This window comes from Bidens hawaiensis, unplaced genomic scaffold, assembly GCF_021521415.1.
Source record: "Bidens hawaiensis isolate Kalapana, Puna unplaced genomic scaffold, B.hawaiensis_p1.1 tig00000001_1, whole genome shotgun sequence".
Classification (NCBI taxonomy): Eukaryota; Viridiplantae; Streptophyta; class Magnoliopsida; order Asterales; family Asteraceae; genus Bidens; species Bidens hawaiensis.
The window spans coordinates 5,875,311-5,901,038 of record NW_027491014.1 but is presented as its reverse complement, the minus strand read 5'-3'; the positions used below and the strand labels follow the sequence as shown (position 1 = coordinate 5,901,038).

Genomic DNA, 25,728 nt, shown 5'->3' with positions numbered 1-25,728 from the left:
TATAACTTTTGAGAAATGCATCAAGTTTCCTTTACTGTGAGTGAGTATGCACGAGTCCATCTGTCGGCTTGCATACATTGTATCCCCTGGGGTCCGTTTCTTATTGGTAATGAGACGCACGCAAGGGAGGAACATATGTGTGACTAACAGGGGATTTTGATCAAGTCAGTAATTTGGATTGTATGAAGTACAGCAGTGATCAAGTTTAATGACTTTGGGTTTGCTCTAAAAGCGAGTGAAATATTCATGCTTATGAATTCCCAGATGATTAAGCCGCATAAAGACTCACAGTATCTAGAATCCTAACGCTTGTTATTTGCTTTATTATATTTTTGGGTGATCATGTAAGGCCCCGTTACCGGTGCCTCACATTTGGACGTTCGATTTATTCATAAACACAGTTCTAAGTATCAGAGTTAACTAAAACTTTACGCGGAATATAAAACTTCAACCATAAAACATTACATAACTTTTAAATCTTGTCTTATCAAACATTCATAGTCATTTAAAAACAAAACATAGTCTTTAAAACATCATAACACTTCCTTGAGACGCCAGTGTATTCAATTCGATGCCATGTGTCCTCATCAAGCGAACTGCCTCATTCTACTCACCTGCGTGCATACTAAAAGTCAGCTACGCTGAGTGAGTTCTAGTTAATCACACATAATATAACACAGACACTTACCTGCAATTATGCATCCGAAGATACATAATAATTACCTTACTAATTTACTTTCATTACATAAGTTCATACATACGTTCGTACTTTGTTACTTTCATACTATATAAATTACTGTCCTTTTCTATCTCGGATATTATTAGGGTCCGATCCCTTTCTCTTTTTATCTCAGATATTATTAGGGTCTGATTCCTTTTTTGTCTATCTAAGATATTATTAGGGTCTGGTCCCTTTTTTACTTCTCTATCTCAGATATTATTAGGGTCTGGTCCATTTCTTCTCTATCTCAGATATTATTAGGGTCTGGTCCCTCTTTCTTCATAATCGTACATATTGTCTTTACATACCCATGACATACATACTTTCTTTAATCATTCATACATATTCATATATTGTACATATATCTATCATACACATTCATCTATCATAAACATACCTCACTTGTTAGCACGTGCAATATCTGAAGATCGTTCATATACCAACAAGCTTTCATTCACATTTAAGATATACATACATAACATATAAACCATATAAGCCATACACTTACCAGTTAAGGTAAGTGTATTAACTATCACATCGAGTATGCACACAACCCCAAAAACATAACAAGGAAATGAGGCTAGAAACTCACTTGGATGCGATTACGTTCACCGTTAATAGTTATTCCCTTCTTGAGATGTGCACGACTAACTGTATAAAAATTACACGTATCAATTAACTATTACCACTCATATCGTATTTCTATCTCTATATAACCCACAACGAACAAGGGTCCGGGGGCAGCGCCCCTGGCAGCTGGGTCCTCGGGGTGGCAGCCCCTAGTAGGGTCCAAGGGGCAGAGCCCCTGGCTGGGGTCGAGCTGTCTTAACATATTTTCCATTAGGATTTTAGGTCCTAGGGGTGGCAGCCCCTGGCTGGGGTCGAGCTGTCTTAACACATTTTCCATTAGGATTTTAATTTATTTTCTAATTCGTTAACTCATTCTTCATAACGAATTAAGTCTAATTCGCTATCCAACTCGTTGCATTGCATCTATGAGCGGGCATAAATGTAAGCCAAATTATATGTTAAGCGAACTTAACTTAAGCGAACCTAACATTTAGCGAACTTAACCTTCAACGAACTTAACAGTGGCGAACTTGTATGTAGCGAAGTTAACCACATGCGAACTTGCTGCAGTGAACTTAGCTGCAGCGAACTTGCTCAGCGAATTTGTTGGCGAACATGCTTAGCGAACATGCAGGCGAACATGCTGGGCGAACTTACTGCGGGCGAAGTTACCCAGCAGTAGCCATGGCTCATCCAAAACCCCTATAATCATCTTTGTTTTAACGTGTAACCCTTCGATGTGGTATTAACCCAATCCGTGAGCATTCCCATGATCATTTTCGGGTAAATCTCAGCTCGGAAAAGCATAAAGTTTGGGCCTTTAAGATTAAAACGTTTAGTAATGAGTCTAGGGTTTATTTTAAACGAGTCATAAGCAGCCGCGAGTTTGTTAAGTTCGTTTCTAACATCAAGTTCACTACTTTAATACTCGTTTATACCCGATCTATCATAGGTTCAAGTTTCAAGGCTAACTGTTCATAAAAACGCGAACTTTTAAGGGTCAAGAACATACCTTTAGTGCTTGTTTGGATCTCGTTTAACTTGTTTATGAAGTCTAGATCTTGTATTTAGCTCGTGTAATAAAGATCTAATGCAAGCTAACGTCCGTTTGGTCTCAAATCTCTCTCGCCACTCTCGGCCGTATGTATGGTGTAGGTGTATGTGTGTGTTTTTGAGTGTGTAGGAAATATGGAAAAATGGAATGAGGATTAGGGTTTTAGGTTGGTTTAAGGGGTATTTATATCCCTTAAGCCCATGGACCTAAGGCCCATTACCCTTTAATCCACCATAATTAACCCAAGTCCATCATCTATTTTTATTTAATACTAATACTTATTAACACACGACAACCTAACACAACTTCCTTTATTATTATTTTAAATATTTAGGATGTTACAGATCAACAACTATAAGGCTTGAGTATGACCGGTTATTACATTTCTGTCATCCTCACCGAGAGTTTTGCAAGAGACTAACACCTCTTTCAATTTGGATTTTATTTATGTTTATATCACATACTTTACTATAACAACTTGTTTAAGACCTATCAATGCACCAATTATTAAGCACTCAGTCTTTTAAGCTTATTTCTTACTGGATTTGGGGTCAAATAAATGTACTATCATTTTCTCTTTTTGCTTCAAAAACTCAAAATTTTGAGGAGCATAAAACAAAATAAATTTAATCGCCCCAGTTACTTTTAGTCTATAGATTAATGGCTATCCTATCAATCTACAAGTAGATAACAGGACCAAAACATGCAAGCATGCTCCACAAACTTAAATAACTTACATAGTTTTCAGCGAGAAGATAAAATAAAAAGTCTAACGAACGCCCCAAATACTTTCCATTGTCAGGTAAATGGCTATCCCGAATATTTATAAGAAATTATCAGGACCAAACATATACAAGTATATGTCCTTCAAATAGGAGTAAGTGACATATTTTTCAGCGAACGTAAGCAAAAATCTTTTTGGTTTTTCTCTTTACATACTTAAAAACACAATCTTTTTGTCTTTTTCGGATTTTTCTATACATACGAGAAATTCACAATCTTTTTGACTTTTTCAAAATTTTCTTATAAATAAACTAAAAATTTCACAATCTTTTTGTCTTTTCAAAATTTTTAAGATGTTTTTGGATTTTTCAAATTTTGAAACATAAAGACATGAAAACACACTATTTTTGAATTTTTAATTTTTTCAATGTTTTTGGATTTAATCTATACAAACAAAAAGCACAATCTTTTTGTATTTTCTATTTTTCACCCCCTAAAAGCCAAAACCAAATTAAAATTTAAAATAAAAACAAACTAAAAATAAAGATAGTTATCCTAATTTTAGGATATCAGCAAGGGTCTATAGGCCATTTAAACCAAGCAAAAATTGAAAACGTGTTTTATCAAATGCTTTGGTAAATAAGTCACCTCTTTGAAAATCGGTATGTACTTTCTCAAGGTCAATTAATTTCTTTTCAAAGCAATCCCGTATGAAATGATATCGAATTTCAATATGTTTCGTTTTAGAGTGTTGTACGGGATTTTTGGTGATGCTAATGGCAGCAGAATTATCAATTAAAATGAGAGTAGTAAGAAACTTAAAACCGTAGTCCCGAAGATGTTGTTGTATCCACAAAACCTGGGAACAGCAACTCGAGACTGCAACATACTCAGCTTCGGCGGTTGAAGTGGAGACCGTTGTCTGCTTCTTACACTGCCAGGAAACAAGCCGGCTTCCTAAGAATTGACATCCCGCTGTGGTAGACTTGAAATTAATCTTGCATCTTCCATAGTCTGAGTCAGAATAAGCAGTAAGATCAAAAGTATCGTCTTTGGGGTACCATAACCCGGTGTCAGTATTGCCCCTTAGATATTGAAGAATACGCTTGACCACTGCCAGGTGAGTCACTAGGGAACTAGCTTGATACCTAGCACATAAACAAACAGCAAACATTATGTCGGGTCGAGAAGCAGTAAGATACATCAAAGAACCAATCATAGCTCTATATAGGGTAGGATCAACAGTATCCTCCAATTCATCCGGTGATAAAAGGTGACCCACGGGAAGAGGAGTAGAAGGGGTTTTTCCGGCAGTAATCTTGAATCGGCTCAAGACGTCGTTCACATATTTTGTCTGGTGAATAAAGATTCCTTTCGCAGACTGATGAACCTGCAACCCTAAAAAGAAGTTCATCTCTCCCATCGAACTCATCTCGAACTTGGTTTGCATTGATTTCTCGAACTCCTCACACAACGCGTCGTTTGTTGACCAAAAGATTATGTCATCTACATAAATCTGGACAAAGAGAAGATCATCACCAATATTTTTATAAAACAAAGTGAAGTCAACAGTCCCACGTTTGAAACCTTTATCCGTCAGATGGTCGGCGAGCATGCCATACCAAGCTCTCGGGGCTTGATGTAGACCATATAATGCCTTGTTTAAGCGATAAACTCGGTCAGGATAATCAGGGTCTTAAAAACCCGGAGGTTGTAAAACAAACACTTCCTCATGAAGTTCAGCATTGAGAAAAGCACTTTTGAAATCCATTTGGTAGACTTTTATGTTCTTATAAGCTGCATAGGCTAGAAAGATTCGTATGGACTCCAATCTGGCAACAGAAGCATACACTTCAGTGTAGTCAATACCCTCTTGCTGATGAAAACCTTGCACCACTAATCGTGCCTTGTTTCTCACAATCACCCCACGATCGTCTTTCTTAAACTTATATATCCACTTAGTCGTAATCGCCTTCTTGACTCTAGCAGGTTTTTCGATAAGATCCCAAACACGCAGCCGTGCAAATTGTTGTAATTCTTCTTGCATGGCTTCTTCCCAAGAAGGATCTTGAAGTGCCATACGAGAAGTCGTTGGCTCAACTTGGGATAGAAAGCAAGTGAATTTTGCAAGATTTACAATTCCAGATGAATGTAAATTTGCATAAGCACACAATACATTATTTTCATTTGACGAAGCAACTTGATGACGTGTTTGAACTCCCACATCAAGTTCTCCAATAATATTTTCTTTCGGATGATAATTATGAATCCTAAGAGTGGAATTCTCAGGAACATCAACAGTTTCAAATAAATTAGTGTATGTTCACCCAGGTCGTGAGATGAGACATCATTATCAAGTTCAATAACTTGATCAACAACTGGAGTGTTATCAAACGAAGTAGATGCATTATCAAAGAGAACTGGAGAATCATTATCAGGATCTTCAGTTGGAGCATCGGTTGGAACTTCAACATCATTAGAACTTGAAAATATTGGAATTACCAGTTGTTCTTCAAAATAAGCATGGACTAAATCTTCATCCGGTTGATCAGTTGTTGGAGTAAACGAATTAAATAAGCCATCATAGTCAAACATCCAATCGGGACCTTATCCTTGAGAAGGAGTAGTGTACTTTTGACAGTCCACATGATACCATTCTTCAACACAACCAGACGTGAAGTTAAATACTCGTTTCTTAGGAGAAGCATACCCCAAGAAATACCATTCAATGGCTTTTTCATCAAACTTTCCCACATCCCTTTTTCACTCAATAAATTATGATCTACCTTGTTAGAATAGTTAACCTTCTCAAAAGTAATATGCCCATTCGAAACATCACCTTCTTGTGTAATCATACCCCCAGAATTCCCAGCAAACGCCACATAACCCCCTTGAATATTTCTCACATTTGTTAAGAGGTTGAGATTTCCAGTAATATGACGAGAACATCCACTATCCATATTTCTCACATTTGTTAAGAGGTCTTGGATGTACCCTACACACAAGCGAAAATGATTAGTTCAAAAAGGCAGCCCAGGCCTCAGTATTGGGCACCTTTTGGTTTTCTTGAGAAAAGTTAAACTTAGTTGAATTCAACTGTTGTTCAGAAACTTGAGAATAAGTTATAGGCTTCTTAGACTTTCGTCTTAGATAAGCAGCTTGAACTACATTTGAGCTCACATTTTTGCATAACGGTTCAGTTGGAACAAACTTTGATTTAATATGACCATGAGTTTCATTCACATGAACAACTTTTTGAGGATTCACGTTTGAGAACATGATGTGAGTATCATCATCATATGACACTGGTCGTTTCAGAATCTCTATTATCAAAGGTACTGATTTTGATTGATCTTTGATAAAGGGGTGAAGATTATGAGAACTCTTCTGACCACAGTTTCTCACCACATGTCCTTGTTGACCACAAAGGAAACAGCTTCGCATGTCCACATGATTGTGTTGAGATTTGGCAGTAACATATGATACAGAAGGTTGATGATGACTCACGTTCTTTGTAAAACTCTTAGCTAAATCATAGATAACTCATATTTCTTTTTCAAATAAAAATCCAAGTTAGAGCAATTTGAGAAACTTTTCAAAGTATCTGTTCCAGTTGACTTTACAAATTGGACTTTCTTAGCATGTTTTAAAACTTTCTTAGCTTTAGTCAAAGGATCAAATGAAACTGTTGTTTTAGCTTGAGCATACCGACGTTCAAGATCTTGAATCTTGGAAGTTTGATTGTGAAACACACTCTCAATCAGTTCCGGTTTAATGATACTTATTGGAATGTCTTTCTCAGTGAACATCGTGTCTATCCCATTTAATTTAAACACACGACCAGTAGATGGCTTGGTAACATTTGGATTTATGAAACGCAACAAATCCTCATCAGAAATTTTAGGTTTTTCTGGTTTCTTAGCCCTCACTGGTTTGACGTTAACATGAGTATCTTGTTTTACCTGAGTTGTGTGTGAACCATACACAGCCTCCTCAAGTTCATGAGGTTCACACAGTATGTGATTTGAACTTGGAATATTCTTGTTCTTGAGTATGATTTCAGGTTCGAACACATCCTCAATGATGACTTTGTCAACATTTTCAACAAAGACTTTGTTGCTTTGAACATGAGGTTTCTGAGTTGTAAGTTGGGCTTTAACAGTTTCAGGTTTAACTGGTTTTGCTTTTTCTAAAATCACAGATTGTTTAACAATCACATCCTCTTCTTTTCTAGCAAAAGAATTTGGTTTGTAATCATTTTGAAAAAGGTGGTGGAATTTCAACAAAACCTATTCCTTTCTTTGAATCTTTTTGCGTTCCAGATACTTCAATTATTTCATTTAGCAAAAAGGAAGAGTTTTTGAATTTTCCCAATTTGTTCTTTAAATCAAGAACCACATTTTCAAGCTCAGTTATCTTTGATCGGTGTTTCAAGATTTCTTGAAACTTTTGATCATTGATAGTCATTTTAACCAATAACTCATCCTTAAGATCATGATTACTTATAGTTAAGGCCTCAATTTTCTCTCTTGAATTCATTTGAGAGATTAAGGATTTCCTATAAGTGTCTTTTAACGAAACAATCTCTTTTAGCAAATTGTCATTTTGAAGTTTTAAAGAGTCTATCTTAGGCTTGTTGGTTTCACAATCAGCACATGACAAATTTATAGATAACTTTGAAGTAGAAGTACTAACCTCATTTTGCTTAGCCATGTAAGCAGACGTGGTTGGATCACTGATTTTAGCCATACACGCGAAAGTGGTTGGAAGCTTTTCACTTGAATCATCTGAATCAGATTCAGTATCAGCATCCGAAGATATTTCACTTCCACTTACATCTTAAAAATTCTCAGGAAATCCAAACATTGCCAGATTCGGTTGATTGTTATTGCACAGCAATCTTTGTGACCAGTCATCCCCATCCAAGTTAGACAACATTGCTTGGCCTCCAGAAGATGATGGTTTCGTTCCAGAAGATTTTCCCGCATCACTTCCACTTTTACCAGATGAATTATGATCTTGCTTTTTGGGACCAGTGTACTCCTTCTTTGTCTTATCACATTCTTTTGCAAAATGCCCAAACTCTTGACAATTGTAACACTTGACCTTTAATTTATCAAACCTCAATTTCTTGTTCAAAGATGGAAGATCTTTACCCGTGCTCTGCAAAAACCAGATGATCCAGTATTTCCAGCCGTGTAGAGACAAGCACGTGGAACACTATAAATAGTTGTTGCATTATCGCTTGCAGTTTGTGTTAGAAATGCAGTGATAGGAGAAATGGTTGAACTTAATGGAATGCTTCCACCATAAAATGCAGGATCTTGACTATCATTTGAAGACTTTTGACATTTAAGATCGTATTCTCGTGCCTCGATCTTTTGCATAAATTATGATGCCGTCAAATCTTCATTGTTGAATTATTATTTTCTTTCAGAACCATCAAGAAATTCGAGTAAGAACTCGGTAGTGCACTTTTAGCGGTATCAATTTTATCAATCTCAGAAGTTTCCAATCTCATCTTATCCATCTCTGCTATCAAATGATTAAATTTTGTTGTCATCTCTTCAACAGTCTCACTGTTAAGCAGGTTAAAGTTTCTAAATTGAAATTTGAGCATAACCTTTTTGCTTTCAGTGGTGTTACCTATACTCCTCATACGAATATGTTGGAATAACGAGGCACAAATCTTTATACTCCCTACTTGGTGAAAGATGTTTTCAGGTAACACCATAGTAAGAGTAGAGTAAGCCTTTGTCTCAATTTCCAATGCTTTATTCTCTTCAACCGAATATTGTGAAATAGCTTTAGGTGTAAAACCAATAGTCTAATCCCCAATCATTGGAACGGTGTAAACCTCATCTAAGTAATATGAACAATCAGGGTGAACTGACCCTAGATGAGCACGGAAACGGGGTTCCCATTTAGCAAAATCGCTAAATTTTATCAAACGTGGACACTTTGAATGTGAACCGATCTCGGTATCCAGTTGCAACATTTGTTGCATTAACATATTTTGGGAAGCTAATGCATAAATACCGACATGTTTGTTAAATAATCAATCTTCTCAAATTTCAGGGTTTAAATTGAAATTTATTGTAGCGAACTGTGAACATTAGATAACGAACTGTGAACAGTAGGTAACGAACTGTGAACAGTAGATAACGAATCCCACCTTAACGAAGTTAAGACTATTCAGGTAATGAAATAGAACTGATTTTAACGAATTTGAAACAGTGACCTTAACGAATTGGTTCACGAATTAAGTAACGAAACAGATTGTTTCCTTTAACTAATCACTAAGTGTAATCTTAGCGACTTAAGGAACGAATTAGCTACAGTTGATAGCGAATCAACTAATAGCGAAACAGTTAGTTACAACGGTTGTAACAAACTTCTGACAACAATTGCCACGTGGCAAAATTTGTTATATTCACAGTTAACGAGGTGAGACACGTGTCACACGAAGTTGATAACACGAATTAGAATGTGTAATACGAATCAGAATGTGTAACGAAATGGTTCACGAATCAGCTAATCATCCTAACGAATTAGCTTAAAAATGTGAACGAATTAGGCTGAAAGGTTAAGGAAATAGGCTGAAAGATTAACAAACCACTTGAATCTTCAAATCTTCAAACCTTCAAACACAAATTTCCAGAAATCTGGAAAAAACGTATGAACTTTTAACCCATAAACAAATTTTTAATACTCATTCAATACTCAACCAAATTGCTTAATCAAATTACCAAAACACTCGGAAACACATCGCAAATCCAATTCATATTATCCCATAACTCAAATAACCTTATAACACAATCAATTATGATCAAAACTTAACCCCCTAATTTCGGCCAAATCCAAAACCAAACCAAACCAAACCAATTAAATCAATCAACAGTCCAAATTCCAACTACCAAACCTCACTAATACTTTACCGATCTCGAATCCAAACCACTCAATCCATTTCCAACACAGATCTAACTCAATTCAATTCAAAATCAAATCGGATCTAAATTTAACACAAAAACTAACAATTAACAATCTAAATAACACCAATTAACATCCAATCCAAGAGTAAACGAGCACCGAAAGCTTTGATACCACTTGTTTGAACACGTTAAACTAACACACAGATTTCAGATCTGAGTTATATATAATTAACACTTAATACGGATCTAGTTCATAATTACGCTTGATTGTATGTTGTATATGATATTAGTTGTATGTATGTGTATAATATTAATATTGAAGCTTGAGAGGATATTTTAGCAGAGGTTAACTCAAACCTTAAATAAACTGTGGACTGAAGCCACAATAAATAGAAGATGGATCTAGTTCGTTACACTTTCTGTAACGAACTAGCATCGAATTCGTTACATACATAAAATATAAATAACTTAACGAAACACCCCCTGATTCGTTAAACATTCTTAACGAATCTGGAGGGATATTAACTTAGATCTAGTTCGTTAAACATCCTTAACGAACTAGATTATACTTTAACGAACTATAGTAATAAGTTAATACTTTATTACATAAATAAAACGACAAATACATAAACGATAGAGACAAAGACTCGAGACGCAAAACCGTGTACTAACAGTTGTGGATTCTATAAACTATCAGGTTAGTGGCGCAAGATCCCTGTGTGTGGTCAATGTCCAACAGAGAAATTGTGCTTGTAGGAGATGGGATTAAAAGGGATGCCTTGTAAACATGTTGTGGCAACAATCTTAAACATGATAGACAATGACATTGCAAAAGGTGAACCTAAAAAATGGGTAGATCCATGTTACTATCTAAGCACATGGAAATAGGTGTACAAGATTGTGATAGAACCAATCAATGGACAAGGTTTTTGGGCTCGCAGTAACTCTCCATTTAAACTATCTTCTCCAAAGCATCATAAGCAGGCAACAAATCCAGGTTTTCTTTTGTATACAGTTTAGATCAATAATGTTAATTGTTTGTTAATTAAATAGATCGGAGGGCCCAAAAAGAAGAGGCATAGGTCATTGGATGAGTTAGAATATGAATTTTATAAAAGAGGAAAAAATGGGGGTACAATCACTTGCAAGAAATGTGGGAATACGGGACATAACTCTGCAACATACAAGGGTCGAGGTGAACCAATGCAACCGGAAACACGATCATCAACCTAAGGTACACCAATGGCAAGTCAAGATGTGTGATTGGAGATAATGTTTGTTTTAATTTTTGTTTGTTGAATGTGAGAGTGTAGACAATGTTTGTTTGTTGAATGTTTTCTTATGTTGAAGACAATAGTTTGCCTCCAAATCCTTTATGTTTGACTGTGTTTGTTCAAGAAAATGTTTGACTACTTATGTTTATGGCAAGACTTTTTATGTTTGTTTCAAAATGCTACATAACTTGTTATGAGTATCAAATTTTCTTGAACACATTATAAGATGGAAGTTCATAGTTCTTAAGGTCAAACATTAAACAAGACATTACAAATAGCAAGCACATCCACTACAATCTAATTTCCAATGGCAATCACCATTTGACCATTATGAGTCAAAGGAGTGCTCGCTAGGATACGAATCATGGTACCGTCTAGGTGGTCTAATTCTATGGTATCATAATCCCAAGCCCTTTTCAACACCTCTGGGTCGTAATGTTTGCATGGATCACTATACAATTCCCACGGATCCATTGGTTCTAGAGTTTCTTGTGTCTCTTCCATAATTACTTGAGATTTTACAACTATTTTTTGTGTTACTTCCAAGTCTTCTTTTTCTTCTTCATCAGCTTCAGTATGCTTACAAGATGGCTATCAAAATGACAACATTGTATGAATAGTCGGCTCAACATTTTGCATAAACAAATTAAATGTTAAATTAAAACCATAGTCTTAACAATAGGATCTTAAAACAAACATAATAGAAACAACACTGCATAAACAAAGTGTGCAAACACTACTGCTTAGAACTTTAGTATATAAACAACAAACAAGAACCAACTAACTGCTAAATATATCTTCCATTTAGTGGCTTCATTTGCTTTTTTTTGGGGGAAAATTCTTGATTGCCATAGTTAGAGTAGGAATTACCTTTTCACATCTTAGACAATTCAAGATATCAACCCATCTAATCCAACCACAACTCCCCTTTTGTAACCACATATGGAGAATCAAGAACATAATCAACTTATTGATTATACAAACCAAATTGGTCAAATTAACACCTTATTGACCATAATAACCTAATCGAAGATACATAATCGAACATAATTACAATTACAACTCTTACACAACACAAGAACGAAGACCCGAGATAGCTTCACTCTCAGAAAATCAATAGCATGTAACAATACCACATGAGCAGATGGCATCCGACGCATCATACTTGGAGTACGATGTTAATGAAGAAGGCGATGACTGATACATCACCAGTGTGAATATTGAAGATGACGCCGAAGAGATAGGAGTTTGGAGACTAGGAAATGATCGAGGTTTTAGGTTAAAAGAGTAAAATCCATCGAGCAGGGGCAACTAAGTAATTCCATACTTTGGTTAATGCCATTACATGACGATGGACCTAAACTGAAACAGAATTGCCACCATAGGAGCCATATCTACAAAAAAGGCATTACGGGGTTGCAACCTGCGTTTAGGGTTCCACCATAGGTACCATATTTGCAATTAACTCTTTAAAAAATCTATTTAAATATCAATATGATATTACATCACCTACAAAATAACATACCCTCTACTTATGGTAAGAGATTTGCTAAAGTAACGTTCAAACATACGAGCACATGAGGGGTAGAAAAGAACAATAGAATCAATTGTTCACACGACATGCTGATGTTTATGGAAGGCACAAAATGATTATTTTTTTCAACAAAACATGGGTCTCAATAAGACGGATAAAAGAAGACTTAAGAAGGTTTTCGTACTTATGAGTCTAAAATAAGAGGAAAATGTCGGGATGGTAGGGTTGAAATGGGAAGAATGGTGTCAATTTAAATTTAAATTTACCTTGAAACAAGGTGTATTGTGTAGTAGATGTTGGAACTTGGTGTATTATTTTGCTGGTACTAGCGACTTGCTATGTTGACTCAATTATTGTTTGCCTAGAGTGTAGGACTCATCCCAAGAATTAAAAGGGGTTATTAATGGGTTGCTTAATGACCAAGTTAGGGTTATTAGGTTTCTCGTTAGCTAAGTTAGAATTAACATTACAAATATGGGCAACCAAGTTAGAGATTTCTAAGAGATGAGATGCAACCAAGTTAGGGTTCATCAATAGTCAACAGAGTTAGTGCTTGAGAGTTGTAATAAGTTTTTTTAGTAAGAATTTATGATTTATATAAACCAGATTTAGTCATTTAATTTGTGTTTGTTTATCGATCAGGACTTATATTGGTATCATAGCCAAGTTCAAGAAATCGATAATCGGTCGGCAGCGATTGGTGGCTTGAGGAGGTGTTGTCAATCGGCTCATTTCGGAACCGAGCGGTTTTCCGAAACGGAGTTTTGATATGGGTATCTACAAGTGGTGGCAAGCAGCAAGTACATTGTTTGTGGCAGCGGTAAAGGATTACTTAGATCAGACCAAGGGTTGTTAGTGTTCGGTTCTGGTTTTGCGACGGCTAAGTGTGTCGACGTGCCAAAGGATTTTTATATCTAAAGTTTGTTTTGTGGTTGGATAGTTTTGTGATCAAAGTGCTACAAAAGTTAACGCATTTTTTATATTTAAGTTTTTTTTTTGTTTTGTATAAGAGGTCGGGAAGGTTACGAAAAGAAAAAACTCATAATACTCTTCTTGGTCGAAGAAGAAAGGCAGGAAATTTTTTTTTTGTGTATCTGTTCTTCTATTAAATAAAAGAATAAAATGGTACACGTGCAACTTCGAAGACATATTTTTTTCGGTTCGGCTGGGGTATGTGAATTCTCAGGGCTGAACCAAGTATTTGTTCTAACGGAGTGGAGCAAGAGGGTTTGACACCATCAATGGCAGGTGGTAAAGAAGATCCAAAAAACCAACCCAAAACTATCGGGAGATATCACTACAAGTTCCAAAGTTTATTAGAACAAATTACATCACTTGGGCGATTGTGGTGGAAGCGATCTTGGATGATCAAGGTCTATGGGAGGTCGTTCAACCAGATGCGGATGCTGCTACTGATGCGAAGAAGAATAAAACGGCAAAATCGTATTTGTTTCAAGTGGCGGAAGGTGATATTCTTTTTTAGATTGCTCAATACAAGAACGTCGTATTGCTCAGTACAAGAACGACAGAGAGATCGGGGGATACCACTACAAGTTCCAAAGTTGATTAGAACAAATTGCATCACATGGGCGATTGTGGTAGAAGCGATCTTGGATGATCAAGGTCTATGGGAGGTCGTTTAACCAGATGCGGGTGCTGCTATTTATGCAAAGAAGAATAAAACGGAAAAATAGTTTTTGTTTCAAGTGGTGGAAGGTGATATTCTTCTTCAGATGGCGGAAGACGAGTCTCTTAATCAACTTTCCAGAAAAATAATAGGTATAGTTTCAAAGGCAACCAGTTTTGGTTATGTTTTCGAGCAAGATGTCTTGGTGAAGAAGTTACTAGATGTGGTTCCTGAGAAATGTTTCCAACTCGTAGACTTAGTCGAGCGAAGTCTTGATATTGATAATACGATGTTTGAAGATGTTGTTGGAAGACTTAGGGGGTTTGAGGAATTTCTACGACGGAGAGAGCGCAGTTCAGATTTGAAAAGTCAATTACTTTTCAGTCGATCAAAAAGTAGTTACAAAGGTAATTTGTATGATCAGTCTGGTAGCCGAGGTAGAGGTTGGCTGAGTTCTCAAGGACGTGGAAGAGGTCATGAAACAAGAGGTAATGAGGATCAAGATGGTTGTGACAACTGAGATGGTCAACATCTTGGGTCAATATTGACGAGTTAAAGAAGAACCAATGATCTTCAAAGGGAAAGAATTGATAGATCATAGGTGCAGTGTTACCATTGTTATAATTTCGGCCAGTTACTTATATGTACCGGAAACGTATGAAAAAAGAGAAGAATAAGTAAGAAGCGTATTTGAAGAAAAACGAGAATTTAGATCCAACTTTATTTGTAATAAAAGGTGACCAATAAACGATTTTTATGAATGAAGATGGGGTAATTTCAAAGCGTTTTGAAACCGAACCGACGGAGAAAGATGATTGGTTCTCGACAACGGAACATCGAATCACATGACGGGTAATAAACCATATTTTTATGAATTGAATGAACTAGTCACGAGAAAAGGGAAGTTCAAAGATGAATCTTGTATTGATATTCGGGGAAAGGGGTCAATCTTAATTGAAGGAAAGATAGGGGAGCATCGCATATTGACCAATGTCTACCACATATAGAACTTACAATGCTATATCATAAGTCTTGGTCAAGCTACTGAAGGTAGATGCGAGATTCACATGAAACAAGATTTCGTAATCATCAAAGATTATACATATAAGATTTTGATGAAGGTGACAAGGACCAATAATCGATTGTACAATATTAGCCTCAAGATAACAAGTCCCGATAAACGAGCTACCATAAGAATTTTGCATGTAGGGATCTTCAAAGAATTGGGCTGAAAGAATACAAACCGAGTAAGAGCCAGATTCCAATAAAAGATCGAAGTATTCAAGAAAGTGAATCAAGCCCAAGGGAAGACGAGTAGTGATCAAACGAAGCAAGTGTGTCTTCAAGCTACGTGGAGCCCAAAAAGCGTTGCATGAGATCAAGAAAAGCCTAAGAAGAATCAAGAGAATAATGACAATCTTGAAGTTGAAGGTCCGCCTATTTTGAGAAGAAAATTAGGGGAGTCGGGTACAACAATTTGGGGGGGGGGGGGGGTTGATTATTGGCTCAATTGTTGTTTGGCCCGATTGTAGCGCTTGTCCCAAGAATTAAAAGGGGGATTATTAATTACCCGTTTATCGAATTACATTATATCGTTCGTCATAATTCAACCATACCATCTTCAGATCATCTCTTACAAAACCCCTATAATCAAGGGTTGCTTAACGACCAAGTAGGGTTATTAGGTTTCTTGTTAGCTAAGTTAGAGTTAACATTATAAATATGGGCAACCAAGTTAGAGATTGTTAAGAGATGAGATGCAACCAAGTTAGGGTTAATCAAGAGTCAAACCAAGTTAGCGTTTTGAGAGTTTTAATCAGTTTTTTGAATAAGGTTTCCTGATTAATATAAACCAGAGTTAGTCGTACAATTCGTATTTGTTTATCGATCGGGACTTGATGCTAGTCTCAGATGAGATGCAACCAAGTTAGGGTTCATCAAGAGTCAAACCGAGTTAACGTTTGAGAGTTTTAATCAGTTATTTGAATAAGGCTTTCTGATTAATATAAACCAGAGTTAGTCGTTAAATTCGTATTTATTTATCGATCAGGACTTGATGCTAGTTAGTCGTAATAAAATCCGGCCGCTAAAAAGAACTTACCAATTAATTAATTCGATTAGAAACAAATGAGATAATTATCTAGAAACAGTGGGACACAAACACATAGAAGCTGTCCATGTAGGTTCCACGGAAAGTGGTGGAGTGCACTGCCACCATCAATCCTCTACTACCGACACATGACCATTGTAACACATGCAATTTCTTGGAACCTATGGTGAGAATATTCAAGTCAACTGGAAAGACTGAAAAGATATAATCTTTTCCGTATTTGTCTGTATCGTATTGTTACACGTGAGTAATTTATCCCTTTTAATTTTTAAAATCTTCTTTCTAATAAAAATAATAATACACATCTGCCAGTCTATATCAGACGTTGAACAACCCCAAAGCGCCGGATGGGTTGGCATAATGTCAATCATATAATATCAGGAATCCAGAAATCACAACACCTTAGGACTTCATGTTCGTCATCATCCAGGTTAGCATGATGCGGATTCTAGCGGCTTGACCGTTGTGAGACACCAAGTCCCTAGGAGTCTAGCACAAGTTATCTTTCCAGTTAAGCATTACCTAAACTGCTTGCCTAAACAAGTCCTTAAGAAGGGAGCAATGTTTAAGAAAGTGAAACGTGCCTAACATCCAAATAAATCGTGAATAGTAATCGCATTAAATGTCATCGATAACATTCTAGAGGATATAAATACAATCTCGACGGCTAGAGTAAAGACATTCAATACACTTCGAATTTCACCTTCAACACACACTACACTTATAATCCATCAAACTACCATTCTCAGTTTTCTTACATGGTACTTTACTTTGTCATTGATATTTCTGGATACCCGTTTCAGTAGTTGGTTTCACCTCCTACTATTATTAGATGACACAGGTTGATTTATCGCGAAGTCTATATTTTAATTTCATATCTCTCTCTCCCCTAATAAATAATCGAGATTTTCTTTAATTTGATAAATAATATGCTTATTCCATAAGTCTTACTTTTAAATTTTATTGTTTTTATAAAACATCTTTATAAAAATAAGTAACATGTTATTAAAATAAATATTTGAAAAAAGTTAAGCATGTGTAGTACGTTTCCAACCTAGTAGATAATATGTATATTGAGTAAGACCACTCAACTACGCCAAAAGTAGTCTAACATACACATACGATTTGTCTCTTTTCTATATATGGTGCAATTTCTTGGAACCAATGTCTAGAAGACCCAAAGTCAACTAGAAAATTGGTGGGCACTTAAGTCACCATTTCCCCAAATTTGTGTCTGGTCCATGGCTGCTAAATTTTGCTAAGCTAGAACGACTTGCTAACCAAGTAAAATCAACTTTTTCTACTCTTTTATTTTTTTCTTGTGATTTGCCAAGAAATTAGTAATAAGCTACCAGTCTCATTATATTAATGCCATTTCATCTTCTCATTTTCTTTAAACTGGGCACACGCAAGAAACAAGTTTAAGAATACAAGTTGGGCAGTTTCAAGAACCTGGTTTTATTATGACTTCCATTGGTAATTTCTCATAACCTTTTTGTCATTAGTTGACATTCATGGTTTTCTTTATATTTACTTGTTCAAACTATATATATCATGAAGTTTGATGATCATGCTAGACTTTAGGTTGCTGCTTAGTCTCTCGTTTTCGAATTGTGATTTTCAATTTTGTATCAATTTCGGGTGAATCTCGGTATCAAAGAGATAATGAGAATGTCATTTAAAAATGTAATAACGGTTTATAACTTTATGTATTAAAGCATACAATTTATTTGTTTATGTATCCCCTGATTATGCACTTAGCTAATCAAGAACTAGGTAGTAACCAGGCGGCCTAGCTCATCTAACACTTCTAGAATGATGCAAGATCTCCATGATTGTATACTAGACATTTGAACTCTTCTAACGCCCTGCTTGAGGTGCGCGCATATTATGTATATATGTGTAAACCCTCGGGTGGGCAAAAGTGAAATTGCACTAATTTTGACGTTATTTTACTAATCTCGTGAAAATAACGTTAAAAGTGGCGGAAGGTTAATCAGGCATCATGTGGTGGCGTTGATAGCCGAAAGACGAGGGTACATGCACCAATCAGCCGGTATCTCGATGATTGAGTGCTATGTGCTTTATGTCCAAGGCTTGATGCAAAACTACTATCGAGCCGGGGGTCTCACCGGAAGCAGCCTCTCTATCCCTATGGGGTAGAGGTAAGGCTGTCTACATCTTACCCTCCTCAGACCCTAACATAGCTTTGCTATTGGTGGGATATACTGAGTACGATGATGATGATGACATTTGAACTCTTCTTTAGGCATAGAAAGTAAAAAAGGACTGGTTCAGATGCATACTTGGCTAATTGCCGTCAAAATAAGTAAATAGCAATAAAAACAAAAGAAATTTGTATATTTATACGCATGATGGGTGATTGTTTATTAGTAATTTCTTTGGATTCAGGCCCACTTCTCCATGTAATGTGTACACTATTTTAAGTTTGATACTCTTCCCAATTTCAAATTAGCAAAGAGAAACTTTATGATGCAAGTGGATTGAAAAAAAGAGATTGAGGTCTTTTACTGTTAGCTATTAAAGCAAGACTATGTGTGAATGGGATCATAAAAAATAAATATTATACCAATGCTTAAAAGTTGTAGTTGAAATTAACAACATCTATTCTTTTATCTAGCTACAACAAGAAAAACCTAAATCAAATAAATGTTACAAACTTTATCTGTAGGATAATAAATCATAAAATTTACACGCTAGAAACACTAACTATAGATATTCAAAACCGGGTATTCGAAATTTCAGATTCAGATTCGGATTTGTATATCCGAATGGATTTCCGAATTTAGAAAAAATTTTAATTATAAAAAAATTTACAGTTGTCTTTTAAAATAATTTGGATATCCTAAATACTCGAAAAATATCCTAAATATATTAAAATTATATGAAATATCTATAAGTTATCCTAATATACAAAAATATCATCCGAAAATTATCTAGAATATTTTAAAATTATCTAAAATATCCTAAATTTATCCAAAGTATTAGGAAAATTATTCGAAATATCCAAAAAGTTAACCAAAATATCTTAAAATTATCCCGAATTTATATATTATATATTATTATTTATAAATAAAAATTATATATAAGATAATTCAGATATCCGAAATTTTGAATATCGAAATTTTCGGATAATTTGGATTCAGATTTCCAGATAATATCTGATACGTTTTAAGATTTGGATGTTTTGAACACTCCTGCTGACCACGTCTATATTTATATAGGACTAGAAATCCCTTTCAAACAAGTATTAGTGTTGAGAGACATGTTGAGATGATATATATGGTTCTTTACACGTGTCTTTATGTATAACAGAACATATTTGTCCACCACGGGACTAGAACCCTCAAACATTTGGGTAGAAACACCATTTTATACACAACTTGATACCACAAGACTACAAGCCCTTTGGTTACACTTTAATACTTAGTTTAAATCCTAATTCCTACAACTTTTTTTTAACTCCTTTTACATGAACCTTACCCATGAAAGAAACAGAAAAACAGTTATTCAGTGTCATGAGTATATTGTACATTCTCCAAATAAATTTGAGCTGACTGTATTATAAATGTAACTTACTTGCAGCAATAGGTTTAATGTCCCTTGGAGGAGATCACAAGAAGCTACTAGAGATGATACCGGACCACGTGAAGAATACATGGAACGATTGGGGCCTAAAGGGACTAATGTTGCTTAGCATTGCATCACAAATTGTCTTGCTTTTACTAAGCAACCTTTGAAAACACAATCCAAGAACACGAATTAGAATTTCTCTTTGGTGCGCCTACTTACTGGGATACGCTGTTGCATCTGGAGCTCTTAGCATCATCACTCGAAGTGCCTTAAACGTTTGCAGCACCTCCCGTCCCATATCATAACAAGAAACGCTAAACACAAACGAGCTCCTGTCCTTTTGGGCACCATTTCTCATTTTTCACCTTGGTGGTCCAGACACCATTACGGCCTACTCGTTAGAAGATAATGAACTTTGGTTAAGACACATGGCAGAAGTCGGTTTTCAATCAGGAGTCGCTATCTACATCCTCCTCTTGTCTTGGCCAGGTTGTTCTAATCTCCCATTGCTAAGCATATTGATTTATATAGTGGGTTTCATCAAGTGTTTTGAACGTATTCGTGCACTAAGACTAGCAAACACTGAGCATCTTCGAGACTCCATGCTTGGTTCACCTGACCCGGGACCTGATTATCCGAAATTCGTGGAGAGCTATCGCTTGAAAAAATCGCAAGGGTATAATTTGAGCATTAAGGAAGTCCAAGAAGCCCACTACCTCACGGTAAACGATCATACATATCTTGAAGTTCAGGGTGATGAAATAGCAGCAGCTTATGCTCTATTTCAAACATTCAAACGCATTTTCGTTGATCTCATACTCACATTTGAAGACAGAGATAATAGCCAGTCCTACTTTCGCAACCTTAAATCTAGTGAAGCTTTCTCTGCAGTTGAAATTGAACTTGGATTTGCGTATGACATGCTTTACACTAAGGCATATGTCGTGTATACATTTGTGGGGCTAGTAGTTCGGGTTACTAGTATTTTCATAATACTTATGGTACTCGTGGGCTTTTGTTTTCTCTGTGATGTGGATGATTACAAGCTCATTGATGTTGTCATCACTTATCTATTATTTGCAACATCAGTTGTAATGGAAATATCTGCGGTTATTACCATGCTGCATTCGGACTGGACAGATGTTTGGCTGAGCCGGCGTAGCTACTCTCGCAACGACCTAATACTTCCATTGTTAAAGCAACCAACTAGACAACGATGGTCTCATGCCATCGCGCAATTAGATCTACTAAGTGTCGCACTTGAAGAGAAGCCTGCTCGCCATTTGAGAGCTCAGAAATTCCTTGGGATAGATCAGTATCGCGTGAAGCATCGTTACAAGACGTATTGCAAAGTTTCTAACAATCTGCAAGATCTGATATACAAACAGTTTCAAGATTTCATAACACCTCATGTTGACTCGCCTCGCACACCGAGAGCATTATGCAGACACAGAGGTAGTTTTTCTCTCAGTAAGAATAATTGCAAAGATTTGCTATGGAGTATCACTAAAGTGGAGTTTGATCAAAGCATTATCTTATGGCACATTGCTACCACTCTATGCTATTTCTCTGAAAAGATTGACAATCTTGATCAAGGGGACATTGGTGTGTATCGTTTGGAAAGTAAGCGTATATCGGACTATATGCTGTATCTTCTTGTGTCATATCCTGTTATGTTGCCAATAGGTATTGGCATGATCAGGTATCGCGACACTTGTGCTGAAGCCACACATTACTTCAAAGAAAATGGTCCAATTACTGAAAAAGTAATAGCATGTGAAAAGTTGCTTGGAGTTTATTGTCCTGATGTTTCGCCTATTAAAGTAAAGGGAGACCGATGCAAATCTGCACTTTTTGACGGTTGCAGGCTCGCAACAACTTTGAAAAACATGCCAGATAAGGAACGCATGTGGAAAGTCATTTGTCAAGTATGGATCGAGATTCTAGCTTATACTGCTACACACTGCAGAGGATTTCAGCATGTACAACAGCTTCGGAAAGGCGGTGAGTTTCTGACTCATGTTTGGCTTCTGATGGCGCATTTGGGCATTACCGAGCAGTTCCAAGTATCACAAGGCCATGCTAGAGCAAGGTTAGCTGCATCATAAAGACTGCATTTTTTATTATTTCTCTTGGAAGTAAGTGATTCTTTTTTTGTTTTTATGTTAGATGGATAGCTTTTGAACTTCAAATTCATTCACAGTTCTTCCGTAAACATTTGAATTCAATGTAAATAAAAGATGGTTAATCATTGCTAACTGGATTATGTTAAATTCAAGTTTTGATTCTTTAATATGTATGCTGCTCCTATTAAATGTATATAAGCTAGTGAAGAGGTAGGTCCCAGCAAAGCCATGTTAGATCCGCAAGACTCACCTTGAAGAGGGACGTCTGTGCAAAGACCAACTGGATCCGCAGGACCCACCATGCTCAGAGAGATGAAGACCTTACACGCAGTAAGCCAGCTGTTCCCGCAGGAAAGCCTCCCTTGGTAAAGTACCCTGCCTGTTCCCGCAGCTGCAGATACAAGCCAAGAAGGAAGGCTACCCGCACTAACAGTAAGGCTACACGCATAAGGCACTAACTCTTATACTTCAGTAATGTCACCTGAAGAAGGAATAAGCAGGGCGGGAATATTCCCGCCCAAAAGAGCCAGTCCGTACTCTTCTAGAAGATCTTTTGTACTATACCTATCAAGGTATGGACAAATAGACAAGATCTGGCAAAAGCAACCCATGAACCAATCACAGGGTGACAGCTCACCGACAATAGTACGAGGAGCAGCACGCTCCAGTACAAAATGTCACTATCAGCCGCTGCCTACCCACCAACTCCCATCGTGGCACGAACATAGCCCGTAGTTGGTGGAAAAGGAATATTATACAGCTGGCCGTACCTGCTTGGAAACCTACCTTCGGCTGTAAATACTCCAACACCTTGGAACGGTATCATCATCTTCTCTCTAGCTATTTCTCTCTATATACACTTATATTCAGAGCAATCTAGTCTGATTCTCACGCCGGAGGGTGGTCACAAGGAGGAACCCCCCCCCCCCTTCTCAGTGATGAGCTCACGGTGTCTGTTTTGCAGGTCGAGAAGAATAACCATCTTTGCTGGACCTAACCCTCGTGGGAAACATCTACTTGACCCTAAGATTAGCCTTAATCTGCTTGGGCCATTTAGTGTTTCTTCATTGGCGCCATCCGTGCATTAAGCTAGAACTTATTCATCTTTTTTCTCAGTTTTTTCAAACTTCTGGAAAGATGGTTAGGGTTACTCCGATGCCAAAGCCACCGAGTGACCAAGAAAATCCGGTAACCACAACCCCAGCTACTGGGGGAAACACCGGTGAATACACGATTTTTACGAACACTACCCCGGTTACCCAAGCCGGGGCAAGTGCAGTAAACAATCCTCCCCTGGGATTCATTGATACCCAGTTGGAGAAACAACAGACGAGGCTTCCCCGCCATACACTAGAACAAGTTAAAGCTTGGGTGGAAGCACGTCAGAAAGAATTCCAAGCCGAGTTGGATGAACGTTTACGTTCACTCCAACAGGCCAATGACGAATTCGGAAGCACTCGACAACAGCTCAACATGAGCAATGATTGCGAGTATTTGGATGATGAAGATTGGGAAGAATCTGATAGTGACGCAAACCCTCGTCATAAGGCGAAAGGGAAGAGTAAAGAAACAGACTTCCACTCGAGAAGAAATCTCGAAGAAACGTTCAAACCAAAGAACACAGGGGGAAACCCACGTGACTTCTCCAAAACTTTCAGACCAACAGATGCGAATGCGGGAACGTCCAAATTTGCAAGGGACATTGCGGAAGCAATCGCCCCAAAGAGTGCCAAACAGATGTCCAACATAGGCACTTATGATGGGCTATCTGACCCGGACGATCACTTGAACAGATTTATAGCTGGGGCAACCGTCAGTAATTGGACGGAACCCACATGGTGTTACATGTTCCAGATGACGCTCGTCGGGGCAGCCAGAGCGTGGTTTGATCGTCTACCGGTCCACCACATCTATGATTGGGCAGACTTCCAGCACAAATTCAGCCAGCACTTCAGTCAACAAAGAAAATATACTGAAGAGCAATGGACGATCCTCAACTGCATCCGGGAAGAAGACGAATCTTTGCTAGACTTTATCACTCGCTTCAACTCAAAGAAGCTAAGTCTGGCCAATATCAGCGAAGATCTTGTTCACGCCGTTTTCATCCAGGGCGCTGAGTACCCAGAGCTCATCCGCACCTTGACAGGTAAAGACGGCATGCCATCCACGTGGGATGCCATCATGATGGCAGCTAAACGCTTTGCCGAAAAGGAGAAGCAACTGGGTAGAGATCTTCCCTAGAGCACAAATCTCTACACCTAGAAGACAAGAGAAAATAACGTCCATACCGCCCGACAAAACAAAAAGAGGAAGCTTGGTATTTGGCAGTCAAGGGTAAACTTTGACACCTCATCCAACTCTCGCCCTCTCTTAGGCGGAAGGGACAACATGCAGTCGTCGAACCAGAATCCAAGATGGACGCCACTCACCAAAAGCGTCACCGAAATATTTGCCACCGAGAGGCTCCCATGGCCAAAGGCTCCAATAATCCGACAGCGTCAAAACGCTGATCAGAGCAAATCCTGTGACTTCCACGGGACAAAAGGACACACCACGGAGGAATGCATATCCTTGAAGGATGTCGTCGAAACATTCGTCAGAGATGGGAAACTCACACACCTCGTGGCGTAATGGGTGCTGAGCAGGCTAACGCGTGTAGAACCCCAGTTGAGGAAACAACTACAGCACGCGGGTGAAACTCTGCAACTCCAATGTCGGAGACTACATACTGCGTAACAACGAGATTCCGAACCAGGAGCGCCCAGGAAAGCTGGCCCCGGTTTGGGAAGGGCCATACATTAATTTCTGGGAAAGGGCGCATACCGGCTCGAAAGGCTCGATGACATCCCCATCCCAAGAACATGGAATGGAGCTCAATTACGCATATGCTACATGTAGATCAATTCCAAACTTGTAAAGAAAAGGCCTAGAGCCACTTCTAATGGAAATGATTCTCCTTATCACATTGATATTGATAGCCTTACCTTTATACTTATGAACTGACCACACTGATATGCCGGTATTCACCGCATAAATAAGTGAGGGAGGAAGTAAGTCGTTGCGTGTGGAAAGCGGCAAAACCCGCATAAACACAAAAACGGTAGAAAATTTCTAAGGAAAAGATGAGGAAAACCTTCACGCAGGTCAGATATAGGTGAAGTTTGGTCATCCTAAGTGAAAGTGACGGTCCTACCCGCACATCATGATAGAGGAAACTGAACATTAACCTATTATCAATCACGCGTCGAAAGGTTAACTTATTCAAAACACTTAGAAAATTTCTAAGGAAAAGATGAGGAAAACCTTCACGCAGGTCATATATAGATAAAGTTTGGTCATCCTACTAAGTGAAAGTGACGGTCCTACCCGCACAATCATGATAAAGGAAACAGAACATTAACCTATTATCTGACACGCGTCGAAAAGTTAACTTATTCAAAACACTTAGAAAATTGCTAAATTA

General features: G+C 37.5%; 1 protein-coding gene across 1 annotated transcript; it reads left to right on the top strand.

Moving 5' to 3' along the window:
• The first annotated feature begins 17,586 nt into the window (after positions 1-17,586).
• Positions 17,587-22,412, top strand: LOC143597914 (uncharacterized). The gene is made up of 2 exons (XM_077076499.1): positions 17,587-18,021; positions 20,152-22,412. Exon 2 carries the CDS (start codon positions 20,568-20,570, stop codon positions 22,245-22,247), a length of 1,680 nt encoding a protein of 559 aa, XP_076932614.1. The 5' UTR covers positions 17,587-18,021; positions 20,152-20,567; the 3' UTR covers positions 22,248-22,412.
• The last annotated feature ends 3,316 nt before the right edge of the window (positions 22,413-25,728 follow it).

What these genes read in the sequence shown, in the direction of transcription:
- LOC143597914 (XM_077076499.1), top strand. Translation starts at nt 20,568, where the DNA reads ATGGCAGAAGTCGGTTTTCAATCAGGAGTCGCTATCTACATCCTCCTC.